At 46.2% G+C, this 19,115-nt stretch overlaps 1 protein-coding gene across 11 annotated transcripts in view; it reads right to left on the bottom strand.

The window, feature by feature from the left end:
- Positions 1-19,115, bottom strand: part of FBH1 (F-box DNA helicase 1) — a 217,617-nt gene that overhangs the window by 196,365 nt on the left and 2,137 nt on the right. For 4 of the 11 annotated variants that reach the window (XM_023256301.2, XR_002743636.2, XR_006600266.1 and 1 more), the window contains exons 1-6: positions 15,160-15,489; positions 8,491-8,646; positions 5,713-6,314; positions 3,260-3,390; positions 3,019-3,154; positions 1,556-1,746 (exon numbers count right to left, since the gene is read on the bottom strand). In XM_023256301.2, the coding sequence (XP_023112069.2) occupies positions 1,556-1,746; positions 3,019-3,154; positions 3,260-3,390; positions 5,713-6,314; positions 8,491-8,646; positions 15,160-15,217 (1,274 nt within the window). In that variant the 5' untranslated portion in view covers positions 15,218-15,489. Of the gene's footprint in view, positions 1-1,555; positions 1,747-3,018; positions 3,155-3,259; positions 3,391-5,712; positions 6,315-8,490; positions 8,647-15,159; positions 15,490-18,400; positions 18,622-19,115 lie in introns of those variants that run through there. The other 7 variants (XM_023256305.2, XM_045060834.1, XM_023256300.2 and 4 more) reach the window with 7 other exon arrangements.

The raw sequence follows: 19,115 nt of genomic DNA, 5'->3' as shown, positions 1-19,115 counted from the left end.
TGTGAGCATGGAGGTAATTAGCAGGTTCGAATTTGCACTTGAGAACATTATTCACCATTTGTGTATTTGTCTCACCCAAATTAAACATTAAACTCCTTGAGGCGCCTGGGTGGTTCATTCAGTTAGGCGTCTGACTTCAGCTCAGGTCATGATCTCACGGTTCGTGAGTTTGAGCCCTGTGCCGGGCTCTGTGCTGGCAGTTCAGAGCCTGGATCCTGCTTCGGATTCTGCGTCTCCCTCTTTCCCTGCCCTTCCCCCATTCACACTCTGTCTCTCTCAAAAATGAATAAACGTTAAATAAAAAAAAAAAAATTATTAAACTCCTTGTCCCATGGTGTGGGATACAATGTAAATTATGTTCAATGATGAAACTTAACTCAGAAACACAGCGTATACTGCGACATTTCTGGAGAATGAATGCTCCATCCGACGGGGCCACAGCTCACAGGGCACCACCACCAGCCATGCCCATGGACTCCAGAGGAAGGAAATCCTCTCTGCACCTTCCGCTTTCCCAGGACAGGTGCATCATCACACCGCCTGTCTCTGGGTCGGTGATCAGGGCCCTCTGACCGCTGCCCTTCACAGCCTGGATTTCATCCTGACTTCTCACTATGGCCCACATCAGCTTCCCTCATCTGGCCACTGTCGGCCTCACATAACCATGTACTGGTGTCCTTATTACAGTCCTCCACACTAGACTGCGTCTGTTCCTTGTAGACACTAACTTCGTTCCTGTCTTTGGGCCCTGAAATGATCTACTCCTTCTGCTAAAACATTCTCCCCTCAAATCTTAATTCAAATGGCCCAGCCCCACCTTGGCATTCAGGTTTCCATTCAAATGTTACTTCCTCAGAGAAGCTTTTCCTCACCCCACGTAACGCAGTGTTCCCCGTCTCCTTTGCCCGCCCCCCAGGTCTTTTTCTTTGTACCGCTTCCCGCTCACTAAAATGTCCCTGTTGAAGGCATCTACTTACGGTATCTGGCTCCCCTCCCTAGAACACACAGTCCATGGAGGCAATGATATTGGCTGACTCATTCCCAGTGGCATCCCGGACGCCTGAAAAACTAGCTGACATGCAGCAGGTGCTTAAAGTTTGCTGCGTCTCTCCAACCTGGCCTGTGTGCACCTGCCGGCAAGCAAAAGCAGGACGGTCGCTCGGGATCAACAACCCCCGCGCTAGAGGTGATCAGGCAGGCAAGACTCGGCCACGATTCTTACGTCCTGTCCCAATAGACAAACGGAGGAACCAAATCCTAATGCTTTCCTAGGAAGATCTGGCCACTCATGAACGAAGAATTCTTTTAGTGAGGGAACTTTCACCTGAGGCTTCTGGAGCCCTGAACGTCCACTTGCCTCAGTGCCATGTCCCACTCGAACAGCGCTTCCCATCGCAGAGCACCCTTCCCTGCCTCGCCACGCGGGACTCCCACACTCCCCTCCTTTCACGGCTACAGAAGCGGGAGCGCGAAGGTGTGCTCTTGGGCTGGAACCCGCAGCAAGCATGGGACCTCTCCCCGCGCCCCGGCCTCAGCTCTGCCTCCCGTCGTTTACCGGTTGCTGATGTTGATCCCCTTCTCCCTCATGGCATAGAGAAGCACGGCGATACAGTACAGGGTCTCCGTGATGTCCGGCATGGTCACGGTGGAGCTGGGCCGCCTGAGGCAGAAGAGCAGCTGCTGGATGTCATTCACACTGCTAGAGAGGAGCACGATGGCCGCCACCAGAGCCCACACGTTGACACCCTGCGAGGGGAGGGGAGAAAAGACCCAGAACACAATTACCAAAACCACGGCACACAACCAGTGAGGAAAGCCGAGCCTGGGGTTTGGCTGCCATCTCGAATGGCCCGAACTGAGTGCAGACTTCCCACACGGCATTTGGGAAACCATGGGAACCTTTTCTTTCACCCTAGACTCCTTTCTTCTCACCACTTTTGGATCTGAGTTCTTAGTTTTCTCTAGTTAGGAAACATTACTAAAGGACCTAACGTAGGACCTTGCATACTTGCATAGAGAGGAGCTCTCACCTCCCCACCATTCCTGGCCCAGCCAGTGCAAGCTCTTGGGTCCACAGAGACTCAACAGGGTCCAAGCAAGCACACATGACATGGGTACCCGCTTGGGAGGCACCACGGAGCAGAGACACAAAAGGAGACGGCAATCTTTAGGGGAGAAAATCAAGACTGACAACTCTCTGGCACTAAAACATTACTACTACTTACTTCGTGTTATTCTTTAATAATTATTAAACTTTAAGTTAAATATTAAATAAATGATTGACAATGAATCATGATGGGCACAGCATGCCATAAGGATCTAAGAAAATGTTCACCAACACGGAAACGATCAACCCTAGACGTGCGTCTTTCTCATTCTTATCTCGCCACACATCTCTTCACTCCAGCCAGCCCGAGAAAGAAATCTCACTCCACCATCACCAGCAACCACTTCAGCAAAGCCAGAAATGCACACGGCTGGATCTCCACCCATCTGCTGGTTGCAGAATACAGGCTGAGGTTGCACGTAGCTTCCGACAGAAAATTTAAGAATTCCTGATCTAGATAAGGAGCCATAGGACTGAGTCAGGAAACTGAAGACTATTTCTAGCTTCCCACTGACTCATGAGTGTCTGTAGTCAGAACCTCAATTTCTCTGGTCCTTTCAAATAACCCAGTTGTTGGCAATGAATGGGCTACCTTGTAAAGAAATCCTTATTAGCCACAGCTTTCAGAGGCCAGATGACCACTTTCTGTTGAAGATTCTTCACCAGGATGGGAAATCAGATAAATGTTCTTAAAATCCTTCATCATTCCAAAATGACGAATCTATAACAACGTGGTCTGTTATTTCCATAATGGGACCAATGAAAAGACTGAGGCTTCAAAGCAGAGATCAAAGAAAGATTTTGAAAATAAATCTAGAATGATCTTCAGCCAAACCCAATCACCAATACGCTTCTTCCAGCGAGAAAAGGCGCTCCATTCGCCAGCAACTCCCCACAGCCGCTTCACTTACCGCAGCAGCCGCGTAGAGATCGGGGAGGTGCTGACGCACGCAGGCCTCTGCCTCAGGGAGGAGGAGGTGATCCCTCAGACTCCACAACGCCCGTCCGGGATCCACGCTTGGGGAGCACTTAGTGGTGGCTGTATAGCTGTACGAGATTCACGGCAGAGTCGGTGAGAAAGGTGACCCTCAGCGCTAACGCATGGGAAAGGACTTCAGAGACGGCCTTCTTCCCAGAATAAAAGCAACTCACCGGATGAGGTTGAGCACACACAAGTCCGACTCCTTCTCTATACCGGAGTTCAACAGGATGCCATCCACTTTGCTCACGGCTTGTTCTTCATTCATCAGGTATCGGTAATACAGCTTCTTCCAAGGAATGAACTGAATAGTTTAAAAAAAATCCAAAATAACATGCAGGCAATGGCTACAAGACAGCAGATGAAGCCACACACATATAAACAACCTTCTAACACTTGAAAAGCACTTAGAGCTCACAATTCAAAAGCTGGGCAGGTAGGGTCGAAACATTATGCACGTTTTCGTTGGAAACTAGGAGAACTGGGCCCTGGTTTCAGTTCCAACACCAACTTGATAATAGAATCCAGGGAAAGCTAATGCTTCAATTTCCCTTATCAGGACACTAGTACCTCTGAGTTTTAAAGAAGACCAAATAATATGAGAACCATGGCTGTACTAGTATCAGACAAAAATAGAGTCTACGTCCAACACTACTCTGAGAGAAAGAAGGGGATTACGTTAAGATAAAAGGGCCAATTCACCAGGAAGATAAAACAATCATAAATATATATGTGCCAAATATCAGAGCTCCTAAATATAGGAAACATAGACAGCAACATAATAGTCATAGAGATTTCAATATCCACTCTGAAAAAGGAACAGAACAATCTCCGAGCTTGGAGCCTACTTCGGATTCTGTGTCTCCCTCTCTCTCTGCCCCTCCCCTGCTTGAGCTCTTTCTCTCTCTCAAAAATAAACATTAAGAAATAAAATAAATGCCTTTAAAAAAAGAGAGAGAGATTCCAATAACTGAATCAGAAATGAGGGAGGGGACATTACAAGTGACATCACAGATATCAAAGGGCACGAACAATTGCACATCGATGTATTGGACAATCAAGAAGAAATGACAACCTAGCAAGGCTGACTCATGAAGACACAGAAAATCTCCACAGACTAATAATAGGTGACTGAGTCAGTCGCCAAAGACCCCCAACAAATAAAAGCCCAGGACCAGATGGCTTTGCTGGAGAATTCTCCTGAGCATTAATTCTTTTAGAAGAATTAGTATCCTTTCTTCTCAAACACTCCAAAAAAACTAAAGAGGAGGGAGGACTTCCAAACGTATTCTATCAGGCCGCCATCACCTTACACGAAAGCCAGAGAAAGACAGTGTGAGCCACAAAAACGAAAGCTGTTACAGAAAACCGGAAATAAACACATCATGTCATTGTTAGCAATGATAAAAACAGCATCAGTCTAACATTTCATGAGGTGAGCATAAGCCAGGATATCTTTCCCCAAATCTTCCCGAGCAGAATGGACAAAGCCCTCGCTTATCCCCATCTGTGACTCTTCAGTTCGCGCTGGAGACATCTCAATTTAGTGGGTAGAAATACTAGGACGTTGAGTTCCCATCTAAAGGCGGAAAGACCAAAAAAAAAGTGGGGGGGGAGGGGGCAGAAAGACAGTTCTCAGAAAGGAGACAAGACCTCAAGCAAAGAATGAAGCAAGGGCGACATGAAATTTCCACCCAGATCTTGCATGCTTAGAAGGAAAACATACTAAGTCTGGATACGTGCATCTCTCACTAAATGCCTAAATTTCCAAACCTCACTACATTTGAAGGCAGAGTTCATCTTCATTTCTGTGGTTTATCTGCACTGGCTAGTCTAAGGGACGTATAAGCCAAGCAAAACATACTCCCAGCCCTCAGGTTTGCCCTTGAACCTGCACCTGGGACGGAAGAAGGGTATCTAAAGCCCAAGCAGAAGGGCAGGACAAGTGAGCAGCAGGCAGTCTCTTCTGAGAGCACGGGCTGCCCGCTGTATCAGCCTCAAAAGGGACACCGGGGTGATTCCGCGCAAGACTCATTTATGAATCACCTACCGTATGTAAAATATCATGGGCACGGTGCAGAATGCAAAAACAAACAGGACCAGAGCCTCCCATCCATGAGCCAACAATGCAAAAGGAAGAGGAAGGTTCTCTAAAACATAACACAGATGCGATAAGCCTCAGACAGAGGGAGAGACTGCTACAGAAACACAAGGAAGAGAAAGTACGAGATTTCCATTTCACTTTTCAAGGAGTGAAGCCTCGAAGACGTAAGACCTCGAAGGCGTAAGACGCGAACAGAGACAGGAGGGGCCCTTTCCACGGGGTGGGGGTGGGGAAGCGGCTGGACCACCCAGCAAAGGGTAAGGAATATGCAGTCGATGCTCACGATGCAGAAAGCTACTTGGGGAGAGAACACAGGCCTATGTTGAGAACCGAGCAAGGAGGCTGCGAACACATAGGACAAACAAGGAAAGCCTTAAAAGCCCAGGGAATCTGGATGTTATTCTGCAGGCAAACAGAAACCACCATTTCTGAGGCGGCACGAAGATCGGAGGTACGCATTAGGTGGAACTAATCCGCGTGCTTTCAGAGAAGACCTCAGAGAGCCACGCGTGCTGTACGTACCAGCGGATCGCTGATGATCTCCCTCCAGAAGTGGCACACTAAGCTCACGTTCCAGTAGAGATCTTCCACAGGGAGGAAAGCAAAGATGTGCCTCAGGACCTCACTGGGCAGGCTGCCCATGTGGCTCTGGGGTTCCTGGCAAGGCAAGGTCCCCAGGAGCCCATAGTAAGAGTCAGGAATGGGGTCAGGACCGACGTCTTCCACTTCCTGGCTGGGTTCTCCAGACTCCGCAGAGGGCTGGGACACAAAGTCCTCTGCTTCCTGCCTGGCTTCCCGGGGTCTTGGGCATGACAGGAGCGAACGATGCCGTGGCGTTTTCTTAGAAGCTCCGTCCCACTGACTGGTCCCTGTTGCTGGATTCCTCTCGTCCTCAAAGGACCGGGACCGCTTCCTTGCAGGCGGCGCGGACCCTGACGAGCCCAGTCTGGCTTCTCCATCACCTTCTCGAGGCAGGGCACAGTTGCTCTCCGCGGCAAAGATCATTTCCCCCTCCGAGTCCTTAGAGGTGTCCTGGCCCACAGAATTGCTTTTGGCCATGTCATTGGTGCGCCGCTGCTGGCCAGCTAGGAGGAATTCAGTGCCGTACCTTTGACATCCTTGACCTGTATGGAAACCCAAACAGGATGAACAAGAAATGGACAGTGACCGCCGACCCACTGTGGACCCAAACGAGACCGGCTAATTTTTAATTAACGTGTATTAACACAGAGAAGAGAGGAGGATAGATTTAGGTCGAGTGATTACATACATGGCTTAATTGAAAAAATATTTCCATGTGGCTCTATCATATAGTCAGACACGTACACGGAAAGAGACAAAGGCCAGTCTCTGGCTGGTCTGAGGACCACATTCCACCTCGCAGTATGTACAAACTGAACACCTGAATGGACAGACAAAAAGTCAACAGCTGCTCACGTGGACACACCCACTAACAAAAACTCACTTCTCCTGGCTTGCTCTTACAACAGAAAATCTAAGTTTGCATGAGTAGAAAAGACTTCACGTTATTAGGAGTCAGGAAAACCTACTCCTTTGACTCAGTTAAAATCCCTTTATGTTTTTTTCTTCCTGTGAAGCAAACATATTAATTTATCTTAAAATAAAAAGAAAGGAGTCAATATCCTTTGCATATTATCAGAGTGGTACCTAACCTAGTCCACGCATTTATTCGATAAGTATGTATGCAGCACCTGTGATTCTGAGACAAACAGAAAGTGACACATGAAGATAAAAAAAAAAAAAAAAAAAAAAGGAAAGAAAGGGGCGCGTGGGTGGCTCAGTCGGTTGGGTATCTGACTTCGGCTTGGGTCATGATCTCATGGTTTGTGAGTTCGAGCCCCATGTCAGGCTCTGTGCTGGCAACTCAGAGCCTGGAGTCTGCTTGGGATTCTGTGTCTCTGACTCTCTCTGCCCCTCCCCGACTCACGCTGTCTCTCTCTCTCTCTCTCTCTCTCTCTCTCTCAAAAAATAAATAAACATTAAAAAAAAAAAAGTGAAACATGGAATATACAGTCCCTGACCTCCCAGATTTTTAGGCACTTAAGGGAGTCCAAATGGTGATTTCACACATCACCGATGTATTTTAAACCCTCAGCAATATATACAACAAAATACATGATTCCTTCCTGAAATGGCTGTAGCCAGAATTCTTACTTTGGAAAATAAGAGAGTGGAACAAAACTAGATTTAGCCTTAACAGAATTTATAGAATTTAATATTTTCTACGTTAGGTGAAAAAAAAGTATAACTGATTCTGGGGCAATCTGATAGAAACCCAGAGTTTAAAGTCGATAGGTCTGGGTTAAATCCCGGTATTTTCCAATTGTGGGATTCAATCACACCAGTATCTGGAGAGACTGCCACATGCTGAGTGCTAAAACTCTGCACGGAAACATAGACATGATAATGAAGTCTTTGTCAGCGAAGAACTCACAACACAGAGAAGCTGACTGAATATACACAAAACAAACAAAAGATCACCACTGGGTTTAAACTGCCTCATTAGTTGGTTACGGCAGTTCCAAAAGTGATAAACACATCAGACAATATTTAAAGATGACTAGGTAAGATATGAGTTGGATTCTGAAGTTAAATACATCAAAGGGAAATAATGCAATCAGGATTACACTAACAGGTATTAGTAACAAAAGTAGGGTTTCGTTTGGCATAGAGAGGGGTAATAAGAAAACCAAACTACCAGAAGTAGAACTTGCATGTAATTAATAAGTATTGGGTGATGGCCAAGTCTGAGCCTGCGTCCAGGATGGTAACAGGGGAACATTTCGCTGCAGTGGCATGACAGAAAATGGTACTCAAGAATATCAACTTCATGATGTATTTTCCAGTTGATTTGGAATAAAACCGAACGGCATGGAGACAGGTTACTGCAGCAGCCCGGGTACAAGGGAACAAAGGGTACAGCCTACCAGGAAAGCACTAGATGAGGGGACCTTCTGGAGAATACTAATGGCCCCAGTGGACTTACTGACGGACTATTGAAAGTCAGAAAATCGCAGTGGTTTGACGCTGATGCACGTCTTCTGCCACGTTGTGATTAAGCAAGCTAACGGAATTCATTCAGCCACGTTTTCCTGGGGCTTTTACCAACCATATATAGTGGATGGAATTTTCACGGAAACTCACAAATAATGAAAAACGTGTCAAACTATTGCAACAAGACTACAAAATAACAGCAGGGATATTTACAAACACCAGGAGATACTCAAAGGCCACACACGCTACAGATTCTGAAATGGGAGGTATTTTGGGAAGACATACCCCTAGTCCCTCTTTTTGTTCTGGGTCTAGGATAGAGACCGTGGTTCGGGTCTCTGTTGGTCCATCTTTGACCGAAGGGCTGGGTCACAGCCAAGTGACTCCGAGCCAAATGTTGGCAGTCGATGGCTGTAAGATGCTTCCGTTTAAACCGTCTCACTGTTTTGTACCAACAGGCAGAAAAAATGGGACACTCGTTAGTTATCACCAACTCTACAAGCTAGCCAGAAAATTATACTTAACTTCCAGAACCACAGTCACTGTGGACCACCCCAGCCAGCCCTCTCCTTCGTCCCTAAATTCCCATCAACTTTCAGTCATTTTACAGTTTTCTTAGCATTTCTTCCTTAGAATTTAAGGAAGAACCCGAAAATAAGATCCTAAAATGATTCTTTTTATTTATTATACCTTCTGAAAGCCCTGCTCATGAACTGTTTATTCAAAAGGAATTTACCACTAGTGGATAAATTGAGATCTGGCATCTTTTCCTTGACTTCAGCCAGGGCATTGATGTTCCCATAATAACCATAAATATTTCAGAGTTGGCTACACCTTTGCAAAAATAAACTCATTTGTCATCCCCTGTGCATACTAGCTTCTCTGAGTCCCAGAAGCAGAACACAGTGACTAATGAAACAGTCACTGTAAATTCCTTGAGGGGACCACGATGTATGCCTCTCCGCCCCCAGAGCATGTCAGTATTGGCGTTGATGTAAAAGACAGGAGCAAAGCCCCCAAGTAGAAGAGAATCGGATACACTCTGGAGGATCTGCAGAGGAGGAAATTTCATACCCTCCCTTAGCAACACATCACAGCACCAACTGTGCCTAGAATTCTGTCTCAGGGGTATTGACATTAGTAGCTTTACATTAATCATTTCCTATCAGGATATTATTTTCATGTTTAACCGAGACTTCATGCTTCTGTATCTGTTAACACATAGAAGATCTAACTACCTCCTTATGGCATTAAATAGAATAGTTAGACTACTGTTCAGCATTTTGATTAGTTACATTTAAAAAGAAAGAAAAAGGGGAGAGAAAAGACAGGAATAGATAGGACAGAATTAAAGTTGTCCTTTCCAGAAGATGGTCAAGAAAGAATAAAAGCGGTTTTCACAGGTCCTAAAAATACTCATGTAAATCGTAGTGTCAAATGCCAGAAGCTCACTCAACATTTAAGCATGAAAATGTCTAAAACCAAGTCACTGAGGAGCATAACTATAGCACAATTTGTTTGTTTTTTTATCATTAATCCCCCTTGGCCCTTAACTTCTTCAGAAATGATCCTTCCAAATTTCAGTTCATTCTTTGAAGGCTTAACAGAAGTTTAAAAAAAAAAAAAAAAAAAAATCTTGGGCAATCCCTATCAAAATGACACCGGCATTCTTCACAGAGCTTCACAGAGCTTCACAATCCTAACATTTGTCTGGAACCAGAAAAGACTCTGAATAGCCAAAGCAATCCTGAAAAAGAAAACCAAAGCTGGAGACATCACAACCCCGGACTTCAAGCTGTAATCATCAAGACAGTATGGTACTGGCACAAAACAGACACATAGGTCTGTTTTCAACAGAATACAGAACCCAGAAATGGACCCACAAACATATGGCCAACTAATCTTTGACAAAGCAGGAAAGAGTATCCAATGGAATAAAGACAGTCTCTTCAGCAAATGGTGCTGGGAAAACTGGACAGCGACAAGCAGAAAAATGAAGCTGGACCACTTTCTTACACCATACACAAAAATAAACTCAAAATGGATAAAATACCTCAATGTAAGACAGGAAGCCATCAAAATCCTAGAGGAAAAGGCAGGCAAAAACCTCTCTGACCTTGGCGGCAGCAACTCCTTAGTCAACAGGTCTCCAGAGGCAAGGGAAACAAAAGCAAAAATGAACTATTGGGACCTCACCAAAATAAAAAGGTTCTGCATCGCGAAGGATACAATCAGCAAAACTAAAAGGCAACCTGATGGAATGGGAGAAGATATTTGCAAATGGCATATCAGATAAAGGGTTAGTATCCAAAAATCTACAAAGACCTTATCAAACCCAACTCCCAAAAAAAGAAGAAATGGGCAAAAGACCTGAGTAGACACTTTTCCGAAGACATCCAGATGGCCAACAGACACATGAAAAAATGTTCAACGTCACTCATCATCAGGGAAATACAAATCAAAACCACAATGCGATACCACCTTACTCCAGTCAGAATGGCTAAAATTAACAACTCAGGCAACAACAGATGTTGGCGAAGATGCAGAGAAAGAGGATCTCTTTTGCACTGCTGGTGGGAACGCAAGTTGGTGCAGCCACTCTGGAAAACAGTATGGAGGTTCCTCAAAAAATTAAAAATAGAACTACCCTATGACCCAGCAACTGCACTACTAGGTATTTATCCAAGGGATAAGGGTGTGCTGTTTAGAAAGGGCATATGCACCCCAATGTTTATAGCAGCACTATCAACAATAGTCAAATTATGGAAAGAGCCCAAATGTCCATCGACAGATGAATGGATAAAGAAGATGTGGTATATATATATACAATGGAGTATTACTCGGCAATCAAAAAGAATGAAATCTAGGGGCGCCTGGGTGGCTCAGTTGGTTGGGCAGCTGACTTCGGCTCGGGTCATGATCTCACGGTCCGTGAGTTCGAGCCCCGCGTTGGGCTCTGTGCTGACAGCTCAGAACCTGGAGCCTGTTTCAGATTCTGTGTCTCCCTCTCTCTGACCCTCCCCCATTCATGCTCTCTCTCTGTCTCAAAAATAAATAAACGTCAAAAAAAATTAAAAAAAAAAAAAAAGAATGAAATCTTGCCATTTGCAACTATGTGGAAGGAACTAGAGGGTATTATGCTAAGCAAGGTAAGTCAGAGAAGACAGATATAGGACTTCACTCCTATGAGGAACTTAAGGTACAAAATAGATAAACATAAGGGAAGGGAAGCAAAAACAATACAAAAACAGGGAGGGGAACAAAACATAAGAGACTCTTAAATACAGAGAACAGAGGGTTGCTGGAGGGGTTGTGGGGGAGGGGATGGGCTAAATGAGTAAGAGGCATTAAGGAATCTACTCCTGAGATCACTGTTGCACTATATGCTACTTAACTTGGATGTAAACTTAAAATTAAATTTTTTTTTTAATCTTGGGGCACCTGGGTGGCTCAGTCGGTTAAGTGTTCGACTTTGACTCAGATCATGATCTCATGGTTCGTGAGTTCAAGCCCCATGTTGGGCTCTGTGCTGACAGCTCAGAGCCTGGAGCCTGCTTCGGATTCTGCGTCTCCCTCTGTCTCTCAAAAATAAATAAAAATGGGGCGCCTGGGTGACTCAGTCAGTTGAGCATCTGACTTCGGCTCAGGTCATGACCTCACAGTTCATGAGTTCGAGCCCCGCATCGGGCTCTGTGCTGATGGCTCAGAGCCTGGAGCCTGTTTCGGATTCTGTGTCTCCCTCTCTCACTACCCCTCCCCCACTCTCGCTCTCTTTCAAAAATAAACAAACATTAAAATAAATAAGCAAATAAATAAAAACATTTAAAAAAATAGCCTCATTCACGCTTAGAGGCAAAAAATGAATGTGAGCTGTATCTATATTAAAAAAATAAAATGTACTTGAAATTTTCCACATTCAAAAAAATAAACTTAGAGTCTGATTATTCTTTTTGCATGTAAGCATGACTTTACCACCTCTGCTCCAAACCCTTCATATAACAAAAGTCAACAACCTAATCATTTTTGCCTGAATGGGGACCTGTGGTCTGACTGGCAAAGGAAGGTAAAGAAGGAAAAGAAGGTAAACGGTAAAAAACAGTAAAGGTGAAAGAAGGTAAAGCTACAGTGCGCTTTCCAGAATACTGACAAATCCTGGCCCCCAATTCGGGTGCTCCGTGTACACCAGGTTCAGCTGCACAATTCCAACCAATAAGCCCACTAACACTGCCCACTCCAAATGTATGACTGAGTTTGCTTTTTTAGCAATTCAAATATCCCCAATTGTTTCAGAGCCGGCAAATAGAATGTCTAGAATTAGAACAGGAGATAGGTGCAAAAAGTTACTAATAGAGAGTATCTTATTTAAAGAAGGTGAAGGTCTATTGCCAAAGTGGCCTGGAGAGAGGGGGAAAGCTGTCACAGGTAAAGTCACAAAAGAATAAAAGGGACATCAAACCACTCGTATCCATACGACTCAGGGCCTTGGGGCCAGCTCAGACGTGCTCAGCTAACCGGTACGAGTCAGGTAAAGGAAGACTTCCAAAAGGCAAGAGACACAGAACCAGTTCGAACACCGGGGCCAATCAAGGGCTTAGATGCCCACCCAAGTCTACAATATACCCCTAAATTCAGCTTTCAGAAACTTTTTAAAAACTTTTTTTCAATGTTTACTTATTTTTGAGAAAGAGAGACAGAGCATGAGTGGGGGAGGGGCCGAGAGAGAGGGGGACACAGAGCCCAAAGCAGGCTCCAGGCTCGGAGCTGTCAGCACAGAGCCCGACGCGGGGCTCAAACTCGTGAACCTCGAGATCATGACCTAAGCCAAAGTCGGACACTTAACCAACTGAGAAACCCAAGCGCCCCTGGAAACTGTTAAACCAGACAGTAGCTGACAGCAGGTGTGTATAGACGAGGTACTAATACAGACGCCACTCACCCTGGAACTTTTTCTGTAAAAGTACCTGAGAATGGCTTCATCCCAGCCTTCCCCAGCTGACTAACTGTAACAACGATGCCATAATGAGAACACAGAGGCACTGACAATGACCATCAACCAGGTAGTAATGCCTTAAACACATGCCCAGGAGTCAGACCGACAAGAAGTGTGCTCCAAGCAGGTAAGGAACTAAGTCTTTCCCGCTACTGTACCCTCTGCACACAGCACCTGTTCAACAGCCACTGAGGGTGAAGGAGGAGGAGAGAGCAGGGAAGCAGTTAGGTTGGGGGGCACAGGACCCCAAGCTCCAAGATCACAAGGAATTGGCCACAGAACTGCCTGCATGTGGAACTCAGCAAAGGCAGACCACACAGGGGGGGGGGATCCTAAAGGCACTGCCCCAGACAGACAAAAGAACATTAGGAATACCCAAAAGGAACTGTTTGTGGAAAAGCAGGCAATATGGACAAGGTAGGTATTTATTTTGTAAAAATACATCAGAATCTTAAATGTTTGTGGAGAGAATAAAATGTCTGCAGAAACCTTATAAAGGCACAAGAGCAGAGGAAAGACGTTAACAGGTGTGAGGGGAACACAGTGCCCTGCTTCCGGAGGGTTCTGGTATATTCCCGTGTATTCCGGCATGAAGCCATCATGGAGGAAGCTACAGTTAAGAGCGGTGGTAGGAGCAGGGCACCTAGGCCAAGAGATCTGGCTTCTGGACATCGCCCATCTGAAATGGCGTCCCCTGAGCCCATGACTGCCTACCTGGGAGCCAGAGCTGACACTCTGACTGGACTGACACATCACAAATTACTTGTCGGACTTCAGCGAGAAGTCAGAAAAACTAGCCTGTTATTTTCTCTGGCCCTCAGATCTCGGAGACATGATGCGCCGCGACCCACTGCACTGAGAGCCAGCAGCCCTGTGTCCGGCTACCCTGGAGTCAAATCCTTGAACTAAAGGGCTGTGTGGCACCTTCTCAGATCCGGAATCGGAAGACCGCCTCCGCCTGGGAGGGGCAGTAACCACCGAAAGCCTTGACTCCCTTATCCTTAAAAACGGCAATACGATAGCCTGCCACGCTGAATGCACAGGATGGCTGAGGCCCAAATGAGACAGCGTACAGGAAAACACTTCATGACGTCCCATCGAGGCTGACATGTGAGGATGAGAGTCCACCACACCAGGGCGTCTCCTGAAAGGCCCAGGATCCACTGTAACAGCAGGAGGGTTCTTGTGAGAGGGTAAAAAAAAAATACCAGAGCAAAATTCTAACCACCTCTCCATTCTTATTAACAAGCCAGCGGTTCAAATATAACTTTTCGAAACAGAAGCTCAAATGCTGCCTCCTCCTCCTGCATCACCCGAACCTCGCGGCATGCCTCCCTCCTCTGACCGGCAAGCGCGCGATGCTCCCCTTACTGTTCGAAGCTGCTGGAGAGTCTCTAAGGAGCACAGGTGGAGAGTGCTCTGTGACAAGCTCGCAAGGTTAGGCCCGTGCCATAAGGGTCCCCTGCGCACCACAGCAGGCGTCTGCGCCCCTCTTGGGACCCTGGCACAGTGACTAACAGACATGTATCATCTCCCTCATGCCAGGACAGGGAAAGACTGAGAACGTACGAAAGCCGTTTTGTCACACAGAACTCTGCCTGTTCCTACACTGCTTTTTCTGTCATGGCTTCGTACAGCCTGACATGTGTCCCCAACCCCCACTCTCATGGCCCCCCTTTCGAGTACCCACAGCTCAGACCGCGAGCACCTCAGGTTCCCACTCTCTGCTGACTTCAAAGTGGTGATTACCGGGAGGAATTATGACCTTCACCCATCATCCAATCTCTGCACAGATGCCATTCTGTCCTGTGCCAGGCCCGCTGACAGAGGCTGGACCCTCGCCAGCCTCCCTGGAACTAGTTATTCTCAACCTCTCCTAGACTAGCAGCCCCTCTACGGCTGAGAACCCACTGTATCACCTTATCCCTCAAAGTTCTGAGGACAACTCCTTGCAAGTAACAGACCTTCCAATACTCGATGAATGAGAAACACGTGGCTGTGGTTCCTCAATCCTGTTTTCATCCGTCGGCTTCACTCCAGGATCTCTGCTGCACGACAAGTCACAGAAAGCGGGGTGCTTTTGGTTTTGTGGCAAAGACAGTGGTTTCTCTTCTTCCTCAGTACACAGCTCGTCTAACACTCCTCTGTCTCGACCACGGCTGGGATGTCACCCTGACTGAGCTGAAGCCAATGGCACGTGAATAAATGGGATGGGTGCCGGGGCTCCTGGCTGGCTCCGTAGGTTAAGCATCCGACTCTTGATCTTGGCTCAGGTTGTGATCTCGCTGTTTGTGAGTCCGAGCCCCGCGTCGGGCTCCGTGCTCCTGGCACGGAGCCTGCTTGGGATTCTGTCTACCCCTTCCTCTGCCCCAACTCGTGCTTGCTGTCTCGTTCTCTCTCAAAATAAAATTTTTTTTAATTAAAATTAAAAAAAAAAAAAGGGACGGGTTCCTCTTCTAGGTCAGGACCACAAGACCTCTCAGGCTTACTCCTCCATTCTGTGCCCCTCTTCCAGTTAATGGAGAACTGGACTCCCTAGGGCATTCTTAGAAGCCCCATGTTCAAAATGGAAGCATTTCCAGCAGCCTCGGTCCTTGGATGACTGCTTTAAAGAGTGCCACCCCATCTCCCACTCTCCAATACTTACACACACACACACACACACACACACACACACACACACACACACACACAACGTGAAACCACCTCACACTGTTAGAAGATGGGAGAAATGAACTCTGATTGTCCTTACATGTTTGGACCTGTCACTGCAGCCAAACCTACTTTAACCGGTCGAGGATCATCGAAATTAACATGAAGTACTTTCTTTCTTCCTCTACATTACTAACCAGAAATGATAACAGAAAGTCCTCTAAAACTTGCAGGTTACAGACCTCAACGGACAAGATGAAGATACTAAGTGCCTCCAATTTCTGGAGGAAAAGATTGCGAAATAACCGCTTAAAAAAATAAACAAATCTAGGTAACTCTCTAGTACAAGGTACCTGACCGGAGAGACTGCTCAGAACAAGAGCCACAGAAGGCAGTCCTGCTACTAACTCACTGCGTCCCCGGACCTCGAACCTCGTGTTGGCTCCCCATGAGCCTCCGCTTTTCTCGGAGGGGCTCTGTGAGGACAGACAGGTGGGCACTTTCCCTCTTGTGCTTCCGATGGAGGCAGCGGGGGTGTGCTGCGGTGTGACGATAGGGGTTCACAGCTCAAACTGCAACTAAGGGCCCAATTTAAACACAGTTAACGGAGTTACCTCCCCAACTTGAGCACTGCAGAAAGTGTTCATTCGAGCCAGCAAGCACCCGCAGTGATAAAACCACCCCCCTCACATCTTTGAGATACTGGTAACAATTATTCACATACGTCTCGGAGGCAAATTGTACCACTACTGCCGTTATTTTATTGCTACTATATTATCGCCAACTGTACGTTAACAGGTCCTCCCTGCTGGACTGAAAGGTCTGTATTCTAGGGGGAGGAGGGAGGAAGGAGGGACTCACTCAGCCCTGCACCCAGCACATATTGTTCCATGAGTGACTGCGACTAAACTAACAAATGCACAACCACTGCGCTGTTTCCCTCGATAAAAGTTTGGTTCTTCCTTGGCTCCAAAACCCTCCCCTACACCTCACAGCTTCTAAGTGCTTCGTAGCTGCTGAAGTTCCTTCACATATGCCCACTGGAACTTCACGCAATGCTACGACGGGGCCACGATTTCACAGGGGGCTCAGACAAGGCTTGCTTCAAGTCGCAATGCGGCTTGCAGGTGACGGCACGTAGTTCTTCTGACTCCCTAAGGGGCAGTGTTCTTTCTACTGTCACAGCCTGCCTTCCATAATCAGAAAGGTTTAAAGCAGCTTCAGGTTTAATTTCTGGATCACTTTTTTTTTTTTTACTCACTGAAATGTCATAACCAGAGATTTAATAACAAGCAAGTATGTAGGAAATGTTAGCTGAAAGGAAAATATCACTAAATACGGTAAGCTCAAAATGGAAAAACTTCAAAACAGTTTGTCCCCATTAGCACTACAAGAAACAAACACAGAAAGAAAACACTCCGGGTCTAGCTCCTATGACACAGGTCCCTCCCACCGCCACATCCTGCTTCTCCCTAAACCCCAAAGGCCCAGGCCCCCAGGCTTCATCTTCCTCAGATCCTCTCACGCCCCACAAACACCTGCTCCCCACGGAGAGACAGCACTCACTTGTTACAGTGCACAAGGACGGAGACGCAGGTTTCTCACAAGGATACGAAGGAACGGTGAAAGAAAAGGAAAAATAAGACAATGATGGCTATTTACAGACCAGAATACATTTTCATGTATTTGAGACGCTTGTTCTATTGTCCATTCAATTCCACGACCACTTTTAAGTACTCAAGTATCTACCATGACCCAGATTCATTATAAACACCGTGAGGGCTTCCTCTCTGAGTATCTCTAATGTCAAATGCTATTTTAAACAGTGAGCACACAACACAGGAAAGATTTTGCCTGCCCATAAGGCAGCCCACAAAACAAACACAAGGTACCATACATAAGGCAATATAAATGCTGCACAAGTGCATGCACGAAGGGCTGTGGTAGTAAAGGGGACAGAGTAACAACGTTGAAAAGGGCTTTATGAAGTGTTCAGCCTCAAAAGAGGAGTAGGATTCAGTAAGGCAGGAGAAACAGTATGTGCAAAAAACACAGGAAAATAGCACAGCATTGGTGTGGTGCGAAATCGAATTTCATTAGAACAAGAAGTTCATGGATGGGGAACAAGGCTGGAAAAGGAATTTAGAGGCACAGATTGCAAAGCGTTAAACACTAAAGGAATTGTGGGCTTTAGTGTAGGAGATTCAGGGGATCATCCAGCGTACCAGGCGGGTCAATGTACAGTCAAATCCACACTCCAGAACAGTAATCCTGGAAGCTGGGTCCAGAGGATGGGTAGACACAGAGATTGCCAGTAAAATAAGACAAAGTCACTTCCCTGACCGAGACAAGAGTTGGTAAAGGCCTGGGAGCAGCAGAAACAGGGAGAAGGGGAACAGGAAGGAAGTCCAACACCTCTTTTTTGACAAGACTGAAAGAGATCAAAGAGAAAGAACAACAAAGGTAACTGACATTTCTGCCTGGAACCCAGTGGTCAGGTCAGTAACCATGTTAAGGAGTAAAAGAGAGATAGTGTTTTTTTGTTTCACTTGCCTTTTCCTTGAAGGGGAAGATGAAAGTTTCCGGTTTTGAAAACAGTTGTTTGTTCTGTTCTAAAGTTACCTGTGAAATGCCAGGTTAAGCTCCAGGAAGGACTGGTCCTCAAAAGGCATGAGAGAGACAGTTGAAGCTCTAAGACGACGTGAGATGCTCTGATGACAGATAAATTTCTAGGAGTAAGTGATTTCACAGCCCAAAGGGCACAGACAGAATCCAAATTCAGCTTTCAAATAAAATCAGCCTGGGAAGGATAGAGGGATATGATGAGCAGAGAACAGACGATGGCAACAAATCTGAACATACAGTTCTAAGACCGATACCAATAGCGTTCATGCGCTCCCAGATCACAAAAAGATGTCAATTATCATGAACTGATGACCAAAGCTGAATGCTACAGCACCACGAAATACGACATAAGGAGAGCAGACAGCCACGTAGCAAATCACAATGCCAGCACTGACTATGTGAGAAATGTGACACTAAACACCAGACCACAAATTCCAAAGCCTGCACAAAAGGAACGGGCAGTCCAACTGGGAAATCAGCGAGACCCAAGCACAGCTCCATCTGTTAGCATACTATAAAGATTCCTCCCCTCTACACCAAGCTCTTGCTAGAAAATTACAAGGGCTGTGGTCATGCTCATGTCCATTATCATCTAGTTATCTAGAGGGGGATACGGAAGCTAGGTTGCTGAAGAACCTAGGAG

The sequence above is a fragment of the Felis catus genome, chromosome B4, assembly GCF_018350175.1.
Source record: "Felis catus isolate Fca126 chromosome B4, F.catus_Fca126_mat1.0, whole genome shotgun sequence".
Classification (NCBI taxonomy): Eukaryota; Metazoa; Chordata; class Mammalia; order Carnivora; family Felidae; genus Felis; species Felis catus.
This window is presented reverse-complemented; position numbering and strand designations above follow the sequence as displayed.